Genomic DNA, 23,304 nt, shown 5'->3' with positions numbered 1-23,304 from the left:
TTGTTGCCAGCTGGCATATGCAAAGTGCAAACAAATTATTATTAGCTGCCAACTGCGTCTGGTACTTCATCTTACAATGAAAGCACCAAGGGTATTCCTATAGAAATCTAGCCATTATAAAGAGCAAAAGTGTGAGTGTGTGTGCGTGGGGCCAGTTGGTCAACAAGCGGGGCTTCAACGCGTGCAACAGAGCATGGCATGGTTGCAGTCCAACTGCATTAAATTCCAATCGCAGGCATTGTTCAGATTTTTAGTGAACAGCTTAATTTGATGAGAATCACGATAGGGGGAGAAGACAAGCAATTAGGCACACACACCCGACCCACTACAACACACCCTAAAAATAATACATATTTTCCATGTTAAATGGCGAGTGATTTACAATCGTTTGGGACGAGCAAAAACACATGTACTAGCTGTCCAGCTGTCTGTGGCTGGAGATAACATTATTTCGAACCAATTTATCAGTAGCAAAATCAATTAGTAACTACGTAAGAGCCTCTCAGTTTAGCCTTATCTATTGAGCGATGTTCGAGGTACAGCATAGAGTGTTTGGTGCTTTGTGTTTTGTGGTATTCTGCAGAACCCATTCATTATACGCACAGGTAGCACTGTCAATGTCATAAATATTCCCATCATCGTTTATTTGGCGTCACCCCAACCGGAGTGGCTATCAAATGGCACAAATGAAAACCTGTTGATATCCAAAAGAGAAAGAGAGACGGACGGACACACACAGTCATGTATCAAAGGTTGCGCTTCTGTCGTAATTGAAGAAACGTTTTTCAAGGGAATTGAAGTGTTGCAAAAAGAAAGAATGAAAGAAACGGCTGTGCAACAGCAACAGCAGCAACAGCAGCGGCAGCATCTCTCCCATAAATATTCATGAAGCTCTAAAAGGGTTTTTACTTGTATCGATGTGTTTAGGTTGTCCACATGCTGCGGTGTCATTGCCCAACTCTCCCACTCTACGTCCCAGCGATGGATACGAGCAAAACGCAAATTGACACTAAATGGAAAAATTGTATTGAGGACCCCCAATTGTGAGCCCCCATTGGAGAGAAATGCAATTGCATGGTATTGCTGGATGAGAGTGCTTTCACTTTTGGGGCAACAACACGTTCAATTTTAAATACCCACCATGGGCGTTGGCTACGCTTAGATGCTTAGCTGCTTAGCCGCTACTGCTGTTAAGCAGCATCATGAGAGAGGCAGTCGCCTCTGAGCCTGCCACATGAATTTGAATGAGCTGAGGCCAAGGCTCAGGCCCACGCATATGTTGCGGCCAAAGTCCAGTGTCCGCACTGTCCGTATTGTCCGCACAGTCGATGCTCCCAGGGGATGGCAAATAAACATTGCAAGGGCGCGCATGTGTGCCATCAACTTCAACTCGAAACGCGCATTGCGCCAGCTAAGAAGAGTGGGAGGGACAGAGGGAGGGAAACGAACAATGATGACGATGCGCGTCGTCGACGCTTTGTTGACTGCCCCACTAAGTAGGCAACAGTTTTTGGCCACTTCCGTCACTTCTCGTTGCTGCAATCGCCAAGCTGCCATGACAGCCCATTGTATCTAACTCTGTGTGCGTGTCTGTGTGTGTGCACTTCGTGTGTCACATTCGTGTTTTCCGCACGCAACAATCGTGCCTCGGTTTCGCTTCCGTTTTGATTTATAAACGGCCGTCGCGGCCGAGTTGCGTATCATTAACAGTTGATCAACAGGTTTGCGCACACATCCCGAGACCGAAGCTCGACCAGCTCGTTGCCAGTAACCGGTGAGTGCATAGAGCATAGCAGAGCAGAAAGAGTAGAGTTATCCACTCGCCATATTTGTGCAGTAATTGAATTGCAACAGCACCGCAATCTAGTTATAAAAGTAATTTCACGTGCAAACGGCAAAAACACTAAAAAAAAAAAAAAATAGAAAATAATAAAAACGTAATAAAACGAATAGCTAAAAGTGCAAACACAGATTGGTGATATAAACTTACATACTACGCGACCACAATAACGGAACCCGTTGGCTGTTTCCGGTTTGAAAAACATCAAACAAAATAACGACAAAGAGGTAAGTTAATTATGAAGAGAGCTTTTTTCGGGTTGCTTAATCAAGTTTACAGAGTTGAAAAACCATTTCACAATGCCAAAGTGCACCACAGAAAAATACAAAAAAACAAGTACGAATTAAAATAATTTAATTAACTTCCATTACAAGGCGTATTGTGATATAAATTGAATTTACGTTAAGCTAAAAAATATATTCATGGTTTGCTGACTTTCCGCCCTCAAATAATAACATTCTTCGACGTCATTAATCGCTTAGCATTATGGTAAATATGTTTATCATATCCACTTAATAATGGACAAGTTTGTTGGCTAAACACAACAGCGTAGGTCGCATTAAAAATTGAATGATTAGCTCCAACGTCGTTCCAGTTCTCTGGATTCGTAACACATGCAAAACCCATAATAATACCGTCGGAATAGCTTGGGAGCAAGGAGAGAATGATTGGAGCTCTAGCACAGCTGGAGAGACACCGAAATTTATTTGCACTTCTGTGGATATTCTGTTTATTTACGAATTTTCGTTAAAGCCTCGATGATTTTTATTCAAATGCGTGGGAAGGCGTCAGGCACGGAAACCTATTTAAACAAAATACTTATAGGCAAATGCCATCCTTTGGCAAATATTGGCGCAACTCCAAGAAGACGACGACGACGCTCTCAGAAAAAAAAATAAATAAAAATGAAATAGAAATGCAAACTGAGACGCGACGCCTCGAAACGCCCCAAAAGAAACTGTTTTAATTTCGTCACGCGAATCTCTTTCTCTCTATCTCTCTATCTGTCTATCTGTGTTATGTACATTTTCAGCGTACTTTCATATGAATGAGTGTACTTCTTGGTGAAGGAGCATTCTTTGGCCAGGATGCGAGTACAAGCACCTGTCTTTGTCACTGCAAGACATGGCCATGAATAATGTCTGGCCGGGAGAGAGAGACTACTGAATAATACAGTGACTTCACTGGCGACTCGCTCCCAGTTGGAGTCTTCTTCTAGAAATTCGCTGGAATGTCAGCTACTAACAAAGCCATAAATATTTTCGGTTAATTTCAATTACAAGCTGCCCAGCACGTGCTTTTGGTTTTCTATTCCTGGTTGCGGTTCGGTTCAGTTCGTCTCTGCTCCTGGTTAAGTTAATGTAACCATGGGCAGCGCCCTGTTTTCTGCGATGCCGTTGCCGTTGCCAGGTCGAGTGTGTGGTCATAAAATTTGATGCGTGCCCTATCATCGCGTTGAAGCTATCTATTATAATTTAACGCAAAGCCGCTAAAACTTTCATCTGGGCGGGCGTCAATCAATCAACGACAAGCACACAAATTAAATGCAAAGTAAGACAGCATAAAACCAGCGTCAATCCCAGCGCCAGTTTCATTCATACAATCCGTCAACAGTCAAACAGTTAGCGGCAAAACATTGAAGCAAAACTGGACGACAAAACAGTCCACAGCTAACTTGGCCCGCTTCAATTAACTGTTCCACATCTCACATCGTTGCCATAAAGTAGCCAGCTGAGTGAAGCATCATTTAATCAGGCGCCACACACTCAGATTAGATAGCTCCACATGTTGTCGCTGTAGAGTTAAAGCCAATCGAAATGGGCATTAAAGACTTTGCACAGTTGAAAAGTGATTTTTCTTTTTTGCGCTCAATTAATAATCATTAGTTTCAATTTGCTTTGATCTCTATTGAAGAATAACTATCATTCTTTTAAAAGAGTCGATAGATTTAAATTATAAATTTTGCCCAAAGAGAAATGAATGAATTAGTGGATATTAAGTATACGTTTTATATTTTACACATTTGTCTTTCAGTGCATTGAAAGGAGGTCAACATACTAAAATTATACCAAAAGCTATATTTGGTACACATATTCAATCGTAAGGAATCGTAACAATTTTTTTCTGTACTAAAATTCGAGGCTCTAACATTAAAATTTCAATAAATATGTGTACTTTAGTATTGATGAAAAATTAGCGGCTTAAGTTCGGATGTCTAGGTTATTCATATTACAGATAATGCATTGATTTTAAATTTTAAATTTTCGATTTTACTAGGAAGTATCATTGTTTGCTCTCTTTTGAGTAATCTGTTCTCCCAACAGTGTGGCAGATAGTTGGTCTCTTGGTATTAGCTGATGAATAATTTCGCTGCATGCGAAAGCATGTGAGTAACTTCTTTAGGTTGAAGTATAAACAGGCGACAGCGAGGTCGATGTTGATGTTGTAGTTTTAGTTGTTGCTGCTCCTCATATTATTGTTGTTGTCTGTCAAGTGGAGGCGACGAGCATCTTTGCGAGGCGGCAAACAGAGCTCTCGTAAGTGCAATTCTCAGGCACTTAAGTTGTTGAGCAAACATGGCCATAATCTTAGCTATCATTATCCAGTATCGTTTTAAAGCATAAGAAGTGGTTGGGCCAAAAGCGCACGCATGCCGCGTCGAGAGCAATTTGATGGTGCAAAATCCGCGAGACTGTCTCTATGGCGTATGCGGCGTATACGTATTATTATCATTATTATTTTCATTACAATGGAAAAAGCTACCGCCTACCGTGAGTAGCAGTGAGTAGTACTTGATGCTCTCACCTCAAGCCGCATCTGAAGCTGAAGCTCACGCTGCAACAAGACATTAATAGGCCATAAATTGTAACTGTTATGCGTTGTTGGCTTTTAACGCAGCGGTTGGCATTTGGCATCAAGTGAACTTGGGGCGCAAATTCAACGTCACCGTCGGGAGTTGAGTGCCGTCCAATAGCCAGTGGGGAGGGGGGAGTTGGGGGCATCCTTAGATGGACAGCTATGCCGCCCCACCGCTTTCAATTAGAGTGGTTATTTAGCTAAATCGTTACGCTTGTTGCTGTAATTTGAGGCGTAGGCGGAAATGATTGCGCCAACAGCAAAAACAAAAGCACAACGAACAGCGAACTCCTGCTGTGGCTGGATACTCCAGGGAAAACGCACACGCAACGACGGCGGGGAGGCGGCAAAGCTTTGACTTAATTGGTGCAAGCATTCCTTTGCTCTATTTACACAATTCCATATTTCAATATTTCACATTCCCACTCTCACTTAGCGCTCATTTCATTTTCCGTAGGAACATGGCCCAGTTGAGAACTTCCGACGGCTGCGGGACACACAGCATTGTCCTTCTGCTGTTGTTCTGCCTGTGCAGTAGCAGCAGCATTCAGGCCGCATCGATACCCAACAACAACAATGAGCTGGCTGCCACAGGTCTCAGTGACCAGGTGGTGGAACAACTAGCCGACAATGATCTCTACAGCAGCACCAACAACAAGCGGGCTTGGCAATCACTGCAGGGAGGTTGGGGCAAGCGAGCAAGTGATCCGGCTGCCCTGGAAATGGATGATTCCATCTATATGACTGGACATTTTGTGCCCTTGGTCATTACCGACGGCACCAACACCATCGACTGGAACACCTTCGAGCGCATGGCCAGCGGCAGCAATCCCGAGCAACAGCAACATTCACAGCAACAACAGCAGCAGCTGTCGCAGGAGGAGAGCGATGACTACAACACGGACAACACGGTGGAGAAACGTGCCTGGAAGAACATGAATGTGGCCTGGGGCAAGCGACGACAGGCTCAGGGCTGGAATAAGTTCCGAGGTGCCTGGGGCAAGCGTGAACCGACCTGGAACAATCTGAAGGGCATGTGGGGCAAGCGTGATCAGTGGCAGAAGTTGCATGCGGGTTGGGGCAAGCGTTCGATGGCCAACTAAGCACAGAACCAAAAACCAAAATAAATAACACACGCTCGCTCTCGATCGATTTAGCAAAAACAGTCTAGGCAAATAAACCCATGGATTTACATACATATGATACGATTTATAACTAGTCAACTAAACTGTGTATAACAATATACTAAACCAAAAAAAAAAATACTAAACTACTTAACTAACTAATAAAATACTATGTGCATTTTAGGTCAATATTTTCCATAGAATTCTTCTTCGTTCTTGTTGCCGTTCTCGATGTCTAGTTTCGATGCAATTTGAATTTGCAAGTTGAGGTCAATTCCGAAAATGTATGAAAGCGCTCGCCACAAGAAAAAAACAAAGATAAAAACAAAAATTGAAAATCAAAAATATTCGTAAATTCGAAAATCGAAAATGTATTTGTAATTTGCATATGTATTTGTTTTTATGTGTATGTGTTAAAGCCAGTATTATAACATACTAAAATATAACCACTTGCACTAGTTCCCCCAAACATACAAACAAAAGTATACAATTCCTCGTATACAATACAAATAAAAATAAAATACTTAGAAAACGAATGCATTGAAAAGCTAGTTGCAAACCTTAACTTAGTTAATGGAACTGTGCATATTTTTTAAATACGTATACATACAAAACTTAACTAACATAAATGGGAATTATATAAAATGCAATTATCAAAATAAATCAACAAAAATTAGCTTCAATTTTGACTTCAGGGCCGCTGACCAAAAGTTTAACCAACAAAATCGTTTGGGACTCACAATTGACCCAGCCACGTGAATAATTAACTCAATTTTTCCATTCTTTCTCATTGCTTTCAATTCCCAATTAGTAATAAATAATTCAGCAATTCATTTTATTTATTATTTTTCTTGGGTTTTTAAATGCTTGCATTAATTATTTATATCTGCTTTTCTTTCAAAAAAGGTTGAAGAGTATGAGAATTTAGTGGCAAAGGAGGATATATGTATATTTTAGTATTCTTTTATAAATTATTCTATATTATTCTATTTTATTTCATTTTAAAGAAGATACTGTTCTAAATTTATTTTTAAATTGATATTTTCTTCTTTTATTGCATATCATTATATTTAATTTTATAGCATTTATTTATAGCATATTTAATTTGAAAATGGTTACTAGTTTTCACTACTTTTAAATTTAATTTAAATTATATTTTATCTTTCTTGTATTGTATTTTGCTATATCTTATTTAAATATTTTAATTTAATTTGTTTTTTTTTTCTGTAATACAATAGAATGTGAGCTACTGAGTGTCTCACTGTCGAGTTCACTTGGCTGCAACCTTTATAATAATTTTAATTATTTTTCTGGCAATTAAATAATTATTTTCGAGGAGTATAAAATAGGATTTGTTTTTCCAAATGGTCTCAGTTTTAATTTAGCTATCAGACATGCGTTATCAACCGCGACTTCGAGATGGTCAAGCTATTCCTTTGCCTTGGCCTGTGGCCATGTACCGTCGATTGAATCACACTGTGTGGCCACTGGAAGATGGAGCAAGTCGTCTTGTTGTGTTCTTAGAGAAAATCTCAATATTTGTGGGATTTCTTATTTTTACGCTGCACAACGAAGTGGATTTTCACTATTTGATTGCCAATCGCAAGGACATCGATAAAATGCTAACTGGAGCACCGACTTATTTGGTGCTGGTTGAGATTCAAATTCGTGGTTTCGAGTTGGCCGTGCGCAAGGATGACTTCAAGCGATTGCTTCAGAAATTCTATGCAGACATTTATGTGTCTCAAGAATCGCATCCAGAGCTTTACTCTCGCATTCAAAGACTAATGCTGGGCACTCGTCTCAATTCGATTGCTTATCTGTTGGCTTTGTTTAATTTCTCACTGGTGCCAGTCCAGAATATCATCTATCATCGGCGTGATATGCTCTATCAGCAAGTGTATCTATTTGACAACACTAAGCTATATTTTTTCTTACCTCTGATCTGCATGAATTACTGGGTGGGCATCATTATAACCACCATGCTCTTTGGGGAACTGAATGTCTTGGGCGAGTTGATGGCGCATCTCAATACGCGTTACCTGCTCCTAAGTTCCGATTTGAATAAGATTTGCAAACGTTTGCTTGAAGACGAGAATCGTGATGAAATTGCAGCTAAATATCGGAGAGCTTTAATTCATATTATGCGCCGAAATGTTGCTCTGAATCAGTTTGGTCAGGAAATGGAGAAGGAATTCAGTTTTCGCATATTTATCATGTTTAGCTTTAGCGCCGTGCTGCTCTGTGTTATGGGCTTCAAAGCCTATACGGTAAGTCTACAAAAAACTTGTTAAATCGTTATGATTAAAATTGTATTTTGTCTGTAGAATCCAGCTGGAAACATCGTTTACATCATTTGGTTCATGGCCAAATTCTGCGAGCTTTTGGCATTTGGAATGATTGGCTCGATTCTCTATGCAACGGTGTGCTTATTTCAAATGCAGATTGTATTTTATTGAACTATTATTTTTTAGTCGGACGAGTTGAGCACCATGTACTACAGTTGCAATTGGGAGCAAATTATCTACCGCTCGAGCAATGCTAGGGAAAATGTGTTACTCATGAAACTTGTCTTTCAAGCCATTCAGATTAATTCAAGACCCTTTTTTTCTCACGGGCTTAAAATATTTTAGAGTCACTTTGGTGGCTGTACTAAAGGTAATTTAAGGAAATATTTGTTTTTAAGGGCGTATTTTATTGTCCAATGTTTTCAGATTATACAAGGCGCATTTTCTTACTTCACTTTTCTAACGTCAATTAGATAAGCACTGGAGATAAAACAAAATCGAATAATAAATCATATTTATTAATTCTCAGCTCTTCTCATTGCAATAAATATTGCAATACTTAATTGATTATTCCGTTGGTTTTAAATAAAATATTCCCGCGCATTGACGTTTCATAGCAAACAGCTTTTACTGGTTCGTTTGAGTTTTGTGGTCTATGGTATATTTAGCATTATAATTATAAATACTAACATTTTGGAATTTTTTTAGCATATTTAATTTGTTATGTTTCATCGACTTCCAAAATTTAATCAAGAAAGTATGGTTTATTTAGAAATAAATAATTGGCTCATGAATTAATTGGTCAATTTCTAGAAAGCATTAATGTTTGCCATAGAAATCGATATTTGCGAAAATTTCAAAAGCAACGATGCAATCGATAGTGCTATCGATATATTTCCATCTGGACTCAACGCCGGTCGGCCACACATTGTAAAATTCCGCCAATTTTTTAGCATTACAACAGTTTTTGCAATAGCATTACGGGTTTAGGGATTTTTCAATTTTAGGTAAAGATGAATTTCTCAGGGAACAACTGGTAATTATTTTAAATCAATTACACAAACGCAGTGTGCTACACAACTAAATCATTTTGCAGCTCACCAACTTATCGCAGTCCCATCACACAACACCAAAGACCAAAGACGCCAATGTCGCGCGGTGAAGTCCGTGAGAATCTCGATCTACGCCGACGCCGAGCAGAAGCTCGAAGGTATTTGAAATGGGGTTTCATACACATCCTACTCTTCGCTGTGCTCGCCTTTGATATTAGCCAAGTGTGCGTTGCCGATGGAACTACGCTCTGGTATGAAGTGGAGTATACAGTTGGTGTGTTTCTGCTGCTCAGCGCCGTAGCCTGCATTGGCAAATACATTTGGTGGCTGATGGTGGACAATGTGACTATGACGATGACCGATATGCAAAGCTGCCTCTTGAATGAAACAAATGGTAAATTGCATTATTTGTAATTGTCAACGAAACTAATGTGCAAATCTGGCTTTGCAGACAATGGGCTTCTGGACAGTTCAATGCGTATACGCAGCAAAACGCCAAAGCCACGCTATTATGAGCAAGAAGATGATTTCAATGACAGCGCTCCCATCATTAATTGGCACTCCTCGTTCGAGGACAGTCGCTGGGGTACCCAATCGCCTCGTCGCAGTCCGAGTCCAACACGTAGCTCACAACAGCAGCTAAATAATGTATCATACAACTGTTCCATCGGTGGCAACAAGTCTTTTAATGCCAGCAACCTCAGCAATGAATCTGCTGCCTACATGTCGCCATATGCCGAAGTCAGTCGCGATGACTTTCCCACCGATGTACGCAAGCTGCCAGCGTTGATGCGGCGGGCAGAGCGTGAACGAGAACGCAGCTATGCCGAGCTGCTTGAATCTTCTAATGTACAGAATATGGACTCGACAAACTCGTTCTGGAACTATTGCAATAATGCTGCCTTTCTACTGAAACGTTCCATCTATCAGCTGGCACCAGCACCTGTGGCCTCCACGGAGAATACGCCTACTTCCATTGAAGATTTTGGCTTTGTACAGTTTAAGGACAGCAATTCGGAGGTCATTAAGCGCATTTCCACGGTTAAGTTGTCGCAGTACTTAAGTAATCTCAGATATGTGAGTAAAACAGCATCTCAATCTCTGTCTCTATCTAAACTCTTGTCTCTTAGTGGATATCCACAACAATTTTGCAGCGCCTAGTTAAACAAATTGACAATATGGATGAAGTATTTCGCCAGCGCGGACTTATTGAACTAAAGATCGGCGCTGTGGGCTTGGAACGCTTGCGCAAGATGGCCGAGAATCAACAGTTCGTGCAAGGCTGTGCTCCCATGTTGCCTTTGCTGCTGCCCTTCCTCGACACCTTCAGCAATCAGGAGTATGTGGTGCAGCGCATTCGCGAACTCTCACAAGGTTCCTGCATTGGTGACTATCGCTGGAACTCGGGCAAAGCCCACAATGGTCAGGAATGGGGCGACCATTTGCCCACAGATGCTGCTGTAAGTGCCTGCAATTTCTTGGACTTACTTTTATTGATATATTTCCCCATTTAATTGCAGATACTCTTCCATTTATTCTGCGTTTACTTGGACAGCCAATTAATGCCACTGCCCCAGGGTGGTGGACGTCCCTTTCACTCGCGCTATGTGCTGATGCGCGAGGAGAAACGCTCCACAAAAGATATAATTAATGCTGTGAATAATCGAGCACACTGCGCCTTTCTCATAACCAACAGCCAGATGAAGCCAAAGTTTAATTTCATCAGCGAAAAGGAGCTTCACAATTGCGCCTACGATCGCAACAATTTGTTTTATGTTATCATACAGTTTTTGATTTATATGCGCTCGCACCAGGAATCGGCCCTCGAGGGCGTCAACTTGGGAAAGAGCGGCATTAACATAATGTGCGTAATCGAAGACTGAATAAGCTGTGCTCTCTGCTGTTTGCGGTAAGCAGCATTTTGCATATTTGACTTGGGCCAAACGAATTTGGCCATTTATTTTCTTAATGTAATACTTATTATTGTTAAACAACCTTCTGAGACGTTTTCGGCTGCTCAAATTGAAACTATTAAATTATGCATTGTAATTATTAAGAGTCAATTGCAAAGACAACACATCAAACTGTAAACATGTCCGCGGTTTTTGTGGTCGCATCAGCATTTGCCGTCACTGTTGGCCGCAATGCATCATCAAGAGGAGTGTCATGTGAACTTTACAGCTCACACACCATTCGTTTACTTCCTCTTCCCGGTGTTGCTGTCGTTCTGTTGTTGTTGTTGTTGCTGCTGCTGTCGTTGCGGTCAGTGTGGTCTGCGCTTTGCCAACAATTAACTTATGCCTTGGATGTCATCGAAGTCGAAGCTGAACGTGGCCTCTGCTGCTCCGTGTTCTCGCCATAAACTGTGGCAAGGTGCACAGGTGCAAGACTTTAATTGCTTTTTCATGATTTTCAATATAGAACGTTGGTCAATGGCCCCCGCACCAACATCGACGACTCTCATGTGCAGCTCCACGCTTCGGAGAGTGACAAAATTAATGGTTTCCGGCAAACGACAAACGGAGTGTCGTCATTTTGTCGACGCTCGAGAGAAGCGTTAAGAAAATGCTGCTTCCTGGCTTTGCCAGTGACTGTGACACTGGCCAAAGACTGGCATCATGTGCAAGCACAAGTCCTTGCAAGGAGTGTGAATGAAAGCAGCTCACACAAACACACACACTGCAATTGCTATCGTCAATGTGAACTCTCTTGACTGCTTTCTGGTTGCATACACTTAAGGCTATGGCAATGGCTGACGATGGCAATGGCTATGGCTTTGGCTCTTGCTTCTCTGTTCTCCGTTCTCGGAGCTTTGCAAGGAGCGCATTACCATTTTTCTTGGCCATGCTCATTCCAGCTACTGCTCCGGTTGCTGTTTCTGTTTCAGCTCTTTGTTCATTTGACGTTGAATCGCTTGGTCGGTTATTTTAATGCCATCGCCATCGCCATCGTCGTCGTTGTCGTCTCTATTGCCGTCGTCGTTGTTCTTCTCCAACTCCTTTTGCCCTTGTCGCCGCTGTCGTTGTCGTTGCTGGCACCTCGAGTGAGTAATGTGCTTGGGTTGTCAACTTTACACTTTTATCCCTCGCATTATATTTGCTTTACCTATACATACACAAACACTGACTGACACACACACACACACACACGCCCTCTCACACCCTTTTGTCGTGGAGGGTGATATGTTTTCTTGATACTTTTTCTCAAGTTGTAAATTGGCTTAAAAATAATTTGTCAAAGCATTTCAGCGTACCGGGGATTGGGGATTGGGCTTTGGCGACGCCTATGGAGCTGAAGCCAGAACCGGAGACGGAGCTAAAGCTGAAGCTACTGTTTGTCGCTCGCCATTTTCTTGCCAAATTGTTTGGACCTTCAGCTAGTAGAAGATGCCTTTGGTAGAGTGAAATTCTTTTAAAGAAACGCATGTGCGCGTCTTCATATCCAATTAGAAAAGTTTTTGCTTCGACTGCACCGTAATTGTGTTGATTAGTGCGGCTCGCTGGGCTCCTTGGCTTGGCTCCTGTCTCGGTTCCCATTGACTTGGTGGGTTATTTCCCCAACGCAGAGTGTACTTTAAAAGGACTCGAGCAGTGCGCCTCAATAGGCCTTCTTTTCAACAAAAAATAAAGAAAGAAACTTCGATCTAATATTATTCCGCCAGTCACTTTGTGGGGCTCATCTTCTTCCCCTTGGCTTGCTTTAGTCCTGCAAATGTTTATACACAATAAACTGGCTAGTGGCAAAGCTTTTACTTTTCGGCTTTCCTTTTTCCCTGCTTATTTATTTTCTACTTTTGTGTATGCCCTGTAACTCACAACTTTGCCAGCTCCAAAGTATAAAAAGTTTCTGCATTCGCATGGAGGAGATAAAAGCAGCTCCATGAAATGCCGCTAGTCCTTCCACATCCAACCAAATGTATGTGCATACATATGTGAATACTTAAGAGGAGCTTTCTTGCCAGTTTTATAATTTTTGTCACATTTTTTTGGGCAGTTTTTAACTGTTTAAAGTTCGATCAACTTAAGATAAACTTGTTAATTTAAAGTAAATAGTTTGTTGAATCGAAATAGTTCTTAGTTTTCATTTAGTTTTCATCAATTTACTATTTTTTTTTTTATTATACTCAAGATGCTCTATTAATTTCCATGCTTTATTGGGTATTCCTTAGTCGTTTCCCTTATAGTTTGCCTACAATTTTTACTTGTTTTCCATCTACTTCTCGTTTCTGGTGGGGGAAGAACACATTAATGAACAAAATATTTTCCCTATTATGCGCCAATATGGTCGCCCATATTTCGGTTTATTTAATTTTGCGCAAATAAAACGGAAGTGGCATTTTTATTTTTTACCATCGTCGTCTGAGTCTGGGTCGCTTCTCTCCTCCCTCCCGACCACCCAATCCATTTACCCACTTGGTATCTGCTTCGTCTCCGTCTCCGTTTCCGTCTCGTGCTTGTGCTTGGTGCTCTCGATCCTGTCTCATATTTGTGCGCTCCATAAAATTCTGATGTGAAGCCAAACAAACTTGCGACAATGATGATAATGTCGATGCTTAAATGTTGAACAAATATTTGGCGCTGTTTTTTTTCATATTTTTTGTATTTTTTTTAAACAAGCAACGTGCAATTTGTGTAGTTGCCGTCGAGCTTTAAAGAGTCGTCGACTTGTACTTGCCTCTACCTACAATTTCCCCCAATTGGGAGTCGTGTTCTCTCTTAACCAGTTGTGAGTTTTCCCAGGCAGTTGCCAGTTGGCAGGCAGCAAGCAGGCAGTCAGAGACTTGGATAAAATGGCCATCATTTGGTTTTGTTGTTGAAGAGGACGCGACGGCATTGCGACGTCTCTACGTTAATGGCCCAAAATGAGTTTTTTATGGCAACTATTTGGCAGAGTTTTAAGCCATGCAGTTTATCTATTGACCCCACAGTACAATTCTCTTGGAACAGCACTCGATGGCTAATGCAAGTGCACAGCATGTGTATGAGTGTGTGCTTCAATCTCAGCTATTGAAATAATAATTAGAAGCCGCCAATGAGAAAGCATCGCACATTTCTACAGCTGCTCCAAGCCACCTGCGAATTGTGCAAGTGTATGTGTGTGTGCAGCTCTGTGTGTGTGTTTGTCGTTGTCGTTGGCCAAATTAGATGCTTGCGTGAGTGACGATTGCTGCAGTGTGTGCAACCGCTGCGCTCTTGGCCACTTCAGACTTCAATCCCAATGCTGATAACTTACGCAACTAAGCTCTGCCAGTTTGCCGAAGCACTGCGGGCCACCGCTGGCCACTGGAGACGACTCTTCGAGTTGGGAGAGAGATTGGGAGATGGGGCAGATGGGAGTTGTGAGTTGGGAAGCATTTGCATTTAATCGGATTTGTTGTGCAGATTACAGGTACTGCAGGACATAGTTCTGATTCGTATAGGGAGCGAGAGAGAAAGAGAGACAACGACGAGCAGCAGCAGCATAAAAAGAAAATCACTTGTTGTGTAATTTTCCATGTGTGTGTGTGTGTGCTTACTGACCACAACCACTGCCATGACAAATTAACGTGGCTGCCAATTCTAGTTGAGACTTGTCGGGTCTCTCTCCATATTGATCCTCTTGTTGCTGCCATCTGTTTGGCAATTTAATACTCTTGAAGAGGTTATAATAACTTGATGACCACGTTGCTGACAAGCAGCTGCAATGCTCACTTGAGTTACTCAGCAAAGAGATTCGTAGTTCACCTAAATGTCGGCACTTTAAACTCTTCAGCTGCTAATTGCTAATCTAGTGGACGTTAATTAATAAAATACAATAAGAGCACAATTCGATTGGAACTTTTCTTATTAAAAAAATATTTAAATTAAAGCAAAGATTCTTTGCGAAATAGGTATTTTTACTTGCAAGAATAATTGCTACATATACTATATTATATGTAGATTCAAATCTATTTAACAGCAGCTGTTGTAGAATTCACATAATGCGTAGTTACCTCGTTTAACAGACTAATTTTTTGTGAATAAATATTAAAAAGTAAATAAGTAACGTTTAATTTTATATTGTTTACTTAAACATCTCAATGAAACTAAAGGAAAACTGTGCAAGAAACCTAAAATAAAGGATTTTTAGAGGAACAAAATATATTTACACAAAAGCTTCAGTCATATGCCATCTTAAAGTTTTTATACTTAAAAACTTTAAACATATTTTTAATTAAAATTTTTTTTTGAGAAGTTACTTAAAATAGGAAGCTCGCTCTTCGAAAAGACTAATTTTCTGTCTCTTGTCATTTTAAATCTTTGAGAATTTCATCTCAATTTATTTCTCGTTATTATATCAAACTTTGCATTAAATTGTGTATTACTAAAATAAATAACAAAAAAAGGACAACTTCAGACTGAACCTTTTTAATGGCTTCTAATATTTATTTTTAGTTATGATTCCTAGTAATTTTCCGCTTAAAAAACTTGTTAAGCTCTTCGGGAAACTGGCTTCAGCTGCTTTTTCTCATTGTAGTTCTAAAATGTGTTCACATGAAAAGCATGTTTATCTGCAGCGTTGTTTAGTAGAGCTTCTTGGCAATTTTTAGTTAAGTTAACAACTTTTCGAGTGCAATTCTAGTTCTAAGAAAGAGTATTCGATGTGCTCAGCTAGAATTTCTCTCCCTCATTTTTGCTGTTTGCTAGAGAATTGTGCGTGTAGGTAGCAAACCGGAAACATTGTAAGCATTTCCGCTTTATATCAAATATAAAAAATGACTGCTTTTAGACATGTTTGACAAAAAGTTGTACATCAGATTCACACACACACTCAAGGAGAGAGAGAGAGAGAGAGAGAGAGAGAGAGAGAGAGAGAGAGAGAGAGAGAGAGAGAGAGAGAGAGAGAGAGAGAGAGAGAGAGAGAGAGGGAAAGAGAGATAGATTCATTGAGGAGGGGAGAAGATATAATTGCATAAATCAAACTCAAACATGTAGCATGAAAAATCGCATTAATTTATCTGCTCACTGCGCATGCAGCCACTGCCTATGGCACACCATCTCCACACACACACACACTTAGACACAGAGATAGCTCCATCTACTATATAGAGAGAGAGAGAGAGAGAGAGACTCATCCTATCAACCTCACAAAGGCGCTGTGTAACATATCCGCTTATGTCAATTTTTTTTACTACATACTCGACTTGGCGGGGGAACGGAGAACGTCAACGTCGACGGCATCATCAACGAGACTAGGTCCTCTTCCTCCTCTTCTTCCTACTCTGACTCCCTCTACTCCTGATCGTCCTGTATTCTCATTCAGCCAGTTGTCACTGTCAGTTTTGGCTTCCAGTGTTTGTCACAGCGCCACTGTTCCGTCTGTCCTTTGGTCTGTCTGTTTGTCAGTCGCTCGCTTGCTCGCTTGGTTGGTTGGTTTGTTTGTTTAAATGCAACATTTACTTTATGGATTGTTGCTATATTTTTTCTTCAACTTTCAACCCGAAAAACAGAGCGTATAAATTTCACGTCAATTTCTATACACAAGGCAAGCGAGAGAAGTGCGGGGAATTTTTTTTGGGGAAGCTGGAGAAGAAGCTCAGCTGTGTGAGCTCTTGACTGATGTGGCCCTTCACAACTTTGCTCCTTTTTAATAACTTGCTCACACACACACACTGCCTCACACTCACTCAGACACCCACTAACTCACACTCACACACTCTGAAAGAGCGCCACATGGACACACACTAATGCGCTAATAACCTGGTTCTTGTGTGCGCTTTAAATGTCCTCTTCATGGTACATAGTTTAAAATTCTTTATAATTGGATTGCTCCATCTAAAGCTGCCCTTCACTTTGGCCAGCCACGCCTCCGTTCACCCCTTTAACCCCTTTGGGAAGAGGTGTGGGGAGAACCAAGCACATTTTTTATGGCCACTTCGGACAGAGACGTAGTCAATGTGGAAAACCCAAAGTCCGCCTCCAGGCCCTTTTTTTCTCTCGTTGTTGTTGCGCCATGGCACGTCAAAAAGGATTTTACAGTTGACGCGTACAAACCAAAGCTTCTACAAGCGTCACCTCTCCCCGCAGGCAAAGGTGCTGGTTGGGATGATAGCGGGGGGAGGTGTGGAGGAAGGTGGCCTTTTTTTCGGTTGCCCGAACCAGACGTGCTCCTCTTTGGGCATAGGCTGGGCATCCGGTATCCGACATCCGGCATCCCGCACATGTGTGGGGTCTCGAAGTGATGATATGTTTCATTTCACACGGCAACCGTTGGCAATCCTTTCGACCGCATACAGACGGACAGAGAGACGGACGGACGGACAGAGAGACAGATAGACATGCTCATACCGAAAAATGTATACGCCTCTTTGCCTGCCTTTGCCGAGATTTATGTTTTCTTGTAAACAAAATAACGGACATGCTTGAGGCTAAGGCTTGAGTGCTGTGTGTGAGAGAAGTGGATGTGTTAAGGTGAACCGAGCGTGAGCTGACATCAGGATTAGGCGTGTTATGCTGCCCTCTACCTTATTCGATTTATCCTTCAATGCGTATTGATGTGACCTCGCGATTGCACGTTTGCCTCTCCACTGTGCGGTTATGCGAGACCAAGACGAAGAAGGAGATGAAGTGAATTCGGGAGAAGGCGCAAGGAATTAATTATTCAATGGATTACAGCAGCTGAGATACATCGCATTCTCGAAAACTGGCCTTCGCCTTAAGCCTTTAAAGCGTAGCAAGGATTTAAAGATGTGTTTTTATGCTGTCTTTTGAAATAGGTAATAAAGTATATACTAGACAGATGATTTAAATATGTTGCTCAAGGCGAGGTGATGTAGTCCAGTCTTAGTCTTCAACAGGCAACCTCAATATGTCAGTCAAAGTTAGTATAAAGATTTTTGTAAAGTGGATTCCCAATTTCCATAATCTCTGACACTTTTATCAACATTAATGAATGCAACGAAAAGCTTGATGTACTTTTAAATAAATGTGTATATGATAAATGATAAAACTTCATCTTCAATAAACAGATTTATCTATATTTTTCACATACATATTTCTTGTTTTAGTCTATTTTGAAAACGTGACTAAAAGTAATTTAAAATACAAATATTTTCAAATTTTCTTTTTATTAAACTGTCACACAAAATTCGCCAAGCTGAAAATACAAGTTTCCATATAAACTACTTTTTATGTAGCCACATGAAAAAGCTGCAAAAGCAACACGAACAACTTTAAAAATCATACCAAATTTTTGCATAATTTTGCATTATACTTTTCTTTTACGACCCCGTTTTATTGGCTTTGATTATGCTAGCATTTATTTTTTCAGCTCGAGAACACATCAAACAATAATTAGGTGTATTAGGTTTACATTTTCGCTTAATCCTCACTATAAATTGGCCTCAAATTATGTCTAGACGGCGACCCCAAACGAAGTCTTCAAACCATACTCTCGCTCTCGTATGGAGAGCATACGTGTATTTCTGAATTTATTATGCCGCATACGTCTGGTGAGAATCAGAGAGAGGCTAGCAAGTGCCTGGAGCCTGGGGCTGTCTCTTGTTATCCTGCCACATACAAATATTCTAATTTGCATATGTTTAGCAAAAAAGACGCCTCGAAAGTTGGTCTTGACTTGAGGGGGGGCCATTTTTTTCTGTTTTTCTTGGTTGCTGGCATTAAAAACTCTGGCAACGCCAAGGACAGAAAAGGCCAGAGCAAATTATGCTGCCGTTTGGATGGATGGCAAAACACTCATACGCACCGTGTGCGCCACAGGTGGAAGGTAAACTTGAAAGAAAGCAAACACAAAAAACGAAATTGCCCAGCGAACAGCATGTCAAGCGGAAATTGCGCCCAAGAGAGTGAGTGAGAGAAAGACCCCAACTCCCTCTCCAAATACGACTCCAACTCCAGCTCGAAGCTTACCTTAGCTGCTAGCAGTGGGCCATTTAACATTCTGGATCGCTGCCGGTTTCAGTTTCAGTTTCAGGCTGTAGTGAAATGTGTTTGCCATGCAGCCTTGGCTAATTGAGCAAATCGGTAAACGGCTCTGGCAGCGGCCCACTTCCGGCACGAGCGTAATTATAAATCAATTGCTTTGCGCTACGAGTATTTGCTTTGAATTTAACGTTTCGCAGTCGTCGCAGTCGCATTCGCATGGCGAATCTGAATCTGAATTGGAATCCGACTCCATCAGCGTCAGCAACAGCGACAGCCACAGCGACAAGTTCGAGTTGCGTGACATTTGGCAAATCCTTGGGGCCATTTCTTGTTTTTTTTTTCTTCTGTTCTTTTTTGCCAGACGACACGACTCTGGCAAACTCACCTTCTCCATCTACCGGGAACGTTGATGTTGTGGAATCGTGCCATTTCTACACATTCGCACGGGCTGTTTGTCAGAGTTTGTCTGCCTGATACTCGCTCTCCCTCTGCCTCTCCGTCTCTCTCCTCTTTCTGTTCGTTTGCTTTCAATCTGTGCGTTTGGTTTGCGTTGCGCTTTTCGTTTTTCAATTTCTTGTTGAAAATTTATTTCATGCAGAAAAGCAAATTTCATAACTTCCACCCACGACCTCCATATGGCCACGCCTTCGCCTTCAATGCTTGAAAATTTTCGAGTATTTCTTTCCGTTTCTTTTCGTTTTCTTTTTTATGTGTTTATATTCGCATTTGATGCGTTGCCTTTGGGCTGGTTTACTTTGCAGCAAAGTTCTTGTAAATATTTTTGTATGTGTTTTTGGTGTCCCGCCCAGCGGCTTGCCTCAGTCTCTCTTACCCTCTTTGGCGCTCCGTTCTAGCCTTCGGCTGATCCTTATCCTTATCCGATTTATGTTGTATGTACTGCACACACTTTATAGTATATTGATTTGAGGCAGCAAGTCTCTCCCAAGGCATTGAAGCATTTGTTCTTTGCCCGTGGCGGCTGTGGGAAATGGTCCCGTAAACGTTTAATAAAATATGATTTCAATTGATTCGCAAGTCGCATTTGAATCAAAATGTGTGATATATAGTACTCGTAATTCGCTGCTGTTGCTGTTTGCCGTTGTCGTTGCCGTTTGTCGCATCCTTCTCTCGTTTGCCAATCAATAAAGCAAAGTGCTCACAGAACTCTCGACTTGAGGTGACTCGACTCGATCTCTAGAGGCTGCGTTTGCTGTCCATTCAAAGGCCTCTTCTGTGTCCTTGTCTGTTTTCTGGGTAGGGAAGGGGAGCCACTGTTATCCGCTTAGATCGCTCAACTAAAAAACTCAATTTGCATATTAATATTATTTGGGTTTTTCGGACGCTGCTGCTGTTTTGGGGCCACTTCACTTCCTACTCAGCCCTTTCCTTCACTTCGTTACACTTGGCCCGTTTGGTCCTTTTATCAAACAAAAACAAAAACAACACAACTGTCTAAGCAACAGTAGTTGAATTGAATTTGCTGTGCTTCAACGCCTTGCTGCTCTTTGATATGCCATCTCCCAATGCTCAACTAACTCCCTCTCTCTCTCTCTCACTCTCGCACTCTCTGTACACCTCTTTCTCGTGCGCATTCCCTGGAGCATACTTTCAGGCGCTAGTTGAGAGAGCTGTGCTCAATATTAAGTGGCAAATCTAAAATACAAATAATCCAAATGTGAGCGAGATGTTTTTTCGGTTTTCACCTGAGCAACTGAGTTGAGTTGAGCGACTCGACAGGTCATCATCAAAAATATTAGTTAGGTTTTTCTTGTTGTGTCAAGTGCTGCAGATTAACATTCATATGGCTGTGATTTATTAAACTGCCACAGCAGTCTGGCAAGTGGCAAGTGGCATGAGGCATGTGGAAAGCACACATCTCACTTGACTGTTTGCCAACTGACAGCTGCAGAGAGTTGAGAGTTGTGAGTTGTTTCACAATCTTCATATTTGGTGCTTCCCCTGAGTTGTGATTCCTTTAAAAGGAATTACGCTTAATGCTTTCCACTCCAATAGTTCTAGAAGTGATTATCTTTTATTGTGCACAAAAGGCTGCAAGTATGGCCAGCATAAGTTGCAGTTGCACACCAAGTACATAAGTAATTTAATCTCGTCGCCACTTTTGAGTCACTTTATGTGTTAGGTCCACTCTGCAGAACTCTTACGATTGTATACGTAGTCTAGTTTTTAGTTTGTATTCGTTATTGCAATAAAATAATAATAATAATTTATAATCTGCAGCCTTCTTTTTTATACCCGCTACCCATAGGGTAGAAGGTAGTGCTGCAAAAACATCGAGGTTTGGCACCATCGAGGTTTCCGATGTTTTAAAAAAAAAACATCGATAGTATCGATGTTTAGAACAATTTTTTTGTAATTATTTGATATACAAGTTTAAAATCTTAAATAAAAGCGAGTTTTTTTCTAAACCAAAACAAATAATAAATTTAATTCAATGAATAGTAAGCAAATCAAAAATAACAAATCAACAAAATAATAATAACAGCCTTCAAGGCCAAAAGCTCTGCTTTGAGATCTGTTGAGATCGTTGGACTTATAATAAATGTTAATAGTAATAATAATTATTCGTTTATCCATTGATTTTTGCTAAGAAACACTATTTTATCCACATTTGAGGGCTTAAGGGATGCCCTTTTATTTGAAATTATAATTCCAGCTTTGCTGAAAATCCTCTCGCTCTCAATTGACGTTGCTGGAACACACAAAATTCTCTTGGCATACAATTGGAGAGCTGTGTCGTTGATGGCTCGCTGCATGAGATAAAATTACAATTAAATAATGCATTAACTAATAAATAATTTTTACCCTACTTTCCAATATTTCAACGGATCTCGATTTTCGTCAATGTTGGCACTTTGGTAGTACTGTCGCAGGGTTATAATAGAATCAGTTCGACAATTTTTTATCTTTTGCGCGATGTTTCTTTTTAAAAATTTAAGCAGTGGTTGGCTTGATTCTATTGGTGTTGGCGGTTCTGAAGTTTCCTGCGTTATATCCAGACTCCTGTTTATATTAGATATTTCATTCTCTAATAATTTTGTGGCTTCTTGAACATTCAAAGGCGATAAAAATGCTTCCTTTTTGAAACGAGGATCGAGCAGAGTTCCAATCCTAGTTGGTGTGCGTTTTTCGTATTCTAAAAGTCTTTTTTTTATATTTGCCACGAGAAGCTCACGCATTTTAAAGCCTTCATCCGTTCGGAGAGTTGTTTTGATATCCTCCATATTTTCCAATAGTCCGCAGACAAATGGTATGATTAGAGAAATCGTCACAGTTGCTCCAGCCGATATTTTTTGGGTAGCGTCATTAAACGGTGCGAGCAGCTTTACAATGTCCATTATTACATTTACTTCTTCCGCAGTTAGAGGTGGCGGTGACTTGGGAGTGGTCAGCAGAACTTGTCCAAGTGCTTCTCTGGTCGCAAGTATTCTCTCTAACATGGCATAGGCGCTGTTCCACTTCTTGCTTTAAGCCATATGTTTTGTTTGGCAACTGTGCCGCTTTGAATTTCGCATATGCGATGTTGCTTTGTTTAATATATGTGACAATTTTTTTGCATTTGATTATTACAATTTGAATGTTGTCTACTGAAAGACATTCTCTTACTATAAGATTAAGAGTGTGGGCAAAACAAGGCAGATGTCGTTTTTTTAAATTTTCACACATTTTGATCATAGATCTGTCATTGTCAGTCACAATTGTGGAAACCTTGTCCAATATATACCACTTTTGAAGCACATCACTTAATGTGTCACCAATATTATTGGCGGAGTGGTTTGTTTCCTCTTTTAAAGACATTGTGGATAGAACAGCACAACGCAAAATATAATTGTCGTCAACAAAATGGCATGTTATAGTAATGTATGACATATTTGCTACTGACGTCCACAAGTCAGTGGTGATAGCTACAGTTTCAATATCCTGTAATATTGACATCAACTTTGCAGTCATTTCCTTGTAGCGCATTTCCATGTTAACATTTTTTAAAGTTGTTCTTGATGGTAACTCGTAGTGAGGATCAAGAACAGCAACAAATTTTCGAAAAGAACTTTCCTCAACGAGACTGAAAGGTTGAATGCTACAAGCGACAAACTCGGACAGTGCATTGTCGATTTTACTTTTGCGTTCAGAAGACTTGTCATATTTTTTATTTATGAATGGCAAAATGGTATTTGATGATTTCGGCAGGTCACTCACTTTAAGAGATGGGTGCAAACGTCTCAA

The 23,304-nt window shown here is 40.7% G+C and overlaps 3 protein-coding genes across 3 annotated transcripts; all 3 read left to right on the top strand.

Moving 5' to 3' along the window:
* Positions 1–1,715: 1,715 nt before the first annotated feature.
* On the top strand, positions 1,716–6,503 carry LOC132789843 (allatostatins MIP). Its single transcript, XM_060798136.1, has 2 exons — positions 1,716–2,067; positions 5,154–6,503. Exon 2 carries the CDS (start codon positions 5,158–5,160, stop codon positions 5,797–5,799), a length of 642 nt encoding a protein of 213 aa, XP_060654119.1. The 5' UTR covers positions 1,716–2,067; positions 5,154–5,157; the 3' UTR covers positions 5,800–6,503.
* A 711-nt stretch (positions 6,504–7,214) lies between these two features.
* Positions 7,215–8,453, top strand: LOC132793197 (odorant receptor 74a). The gene is made up of 3 exons (XM_060802902.1): positions 7,215–8,090; positions 8,148–8,243; positions 8,295–8,453. Exons 1-3 carry the CDS (start codon positions 7,215–7,217, stop codon positions 8,451–8,453), a joined length of 1,131 nt encoding a protein of 376 aa, XP_060658885.1.
* A 531-nt stretch (positions 8,454–8,984) lies between these two features.
* On the top strand, positions 8,985–11,209 carry LOC132791262 (transmembrane protein 209). Its single transcript, XM_060800111.1, has 5 exons — positions 8,985–9,144; positions 9,205–9,554; positions 9,612–10,237; positions 10,291–10,620; positions 10,681–11,209. The coding sequence occupies exons 1-5, from the start codon at positions 9,122–9,124 to the stop codon at positions 11,041–11,043; spliced, it is 1,692 nt and encodes a 563-aa protein (XP_060656094.1). The 5' UTR covers positions 8,985–9,121; the 3' UTR covers positions 11,044–11,209.
* Positions 11,210–23,304: the final 12,095 nt, after the last annotated feature.

This window comes from Drosophila nasuta, chromosome 3 (genome assembly GCF_023558535.2).
Source record: "Drosophila nasuta strain 15112-1781.00 chromosome 3, ASM2355853v1, whole genome shotgun sequence".
NCBI classification, from domain to species: domain Eukaryota; kingdom Metazoa; phylum Arthropoda; class Insecta; order Diptera; family Drosophilidae; genus Drosophila; species Drosophila nasuta.
Note: the sequence above shows the minus strand (reverse complement) of the source record. Positions and strands in the feature narration are given on the sequence as shown.

What these genes read in the sequence shown, in the direction of transcription:
- LOC132789843 (XM_060798136.1), top strand. Translation starts at nt 5,158, where the DNA reads ATGGCCCAGTTGAGAACTTCCGACGGCTGCGGGACACACAGCATTGTC.
- LOC132793197 (XM_060802902.1), top strand. Translation starts at nt 7,215, where the DNA reads ATGCGTTATCAACCGCGACTTCGAGATGGTCAAGCTATTCCTTTGCCT. An exon ending in TGGGCTTCAAAGCCTATACG is followed by an intron (nt 8,091 to 8,147) that starts GTAAGTCTACAA and finishes TTTTGTCTGTAG; the next exon opens with AATCCAGCTGGAAACATCGT. An exon ending in GCTCGATTCTCTATGCAACG is followed by an intron (nt 8,244 to 8,294) that starts GTGTGCTTATTT and finishes ATTATTTTTTAG; the next exon opens with TCGGACGAGTTGAGCACCAT.
- LOC132791262 (XM_060800111.1), top strand. Translation starts at nt 9,122, where the DNA reads ATGAATTTCTCAGGGAACAACTG. An exon ending in AATTTCTCAGGGAACAACTG is followed by an intron (nt 9,145 to 9,204) that starts GTAATTATTTTA and finishes ATCATTTTGCAG; the next exon opens with CTCACCAACTTATCGCAGTC. An exon ending in CCTCTTGAATGAAACAAATG is followed by an intron (nt 9,555 to 9,611) that starts GTAAATTGCATT and finishes CTGGCTTTGCAG; the next exon opens with ACAATGGGCTTCTGGACAGT.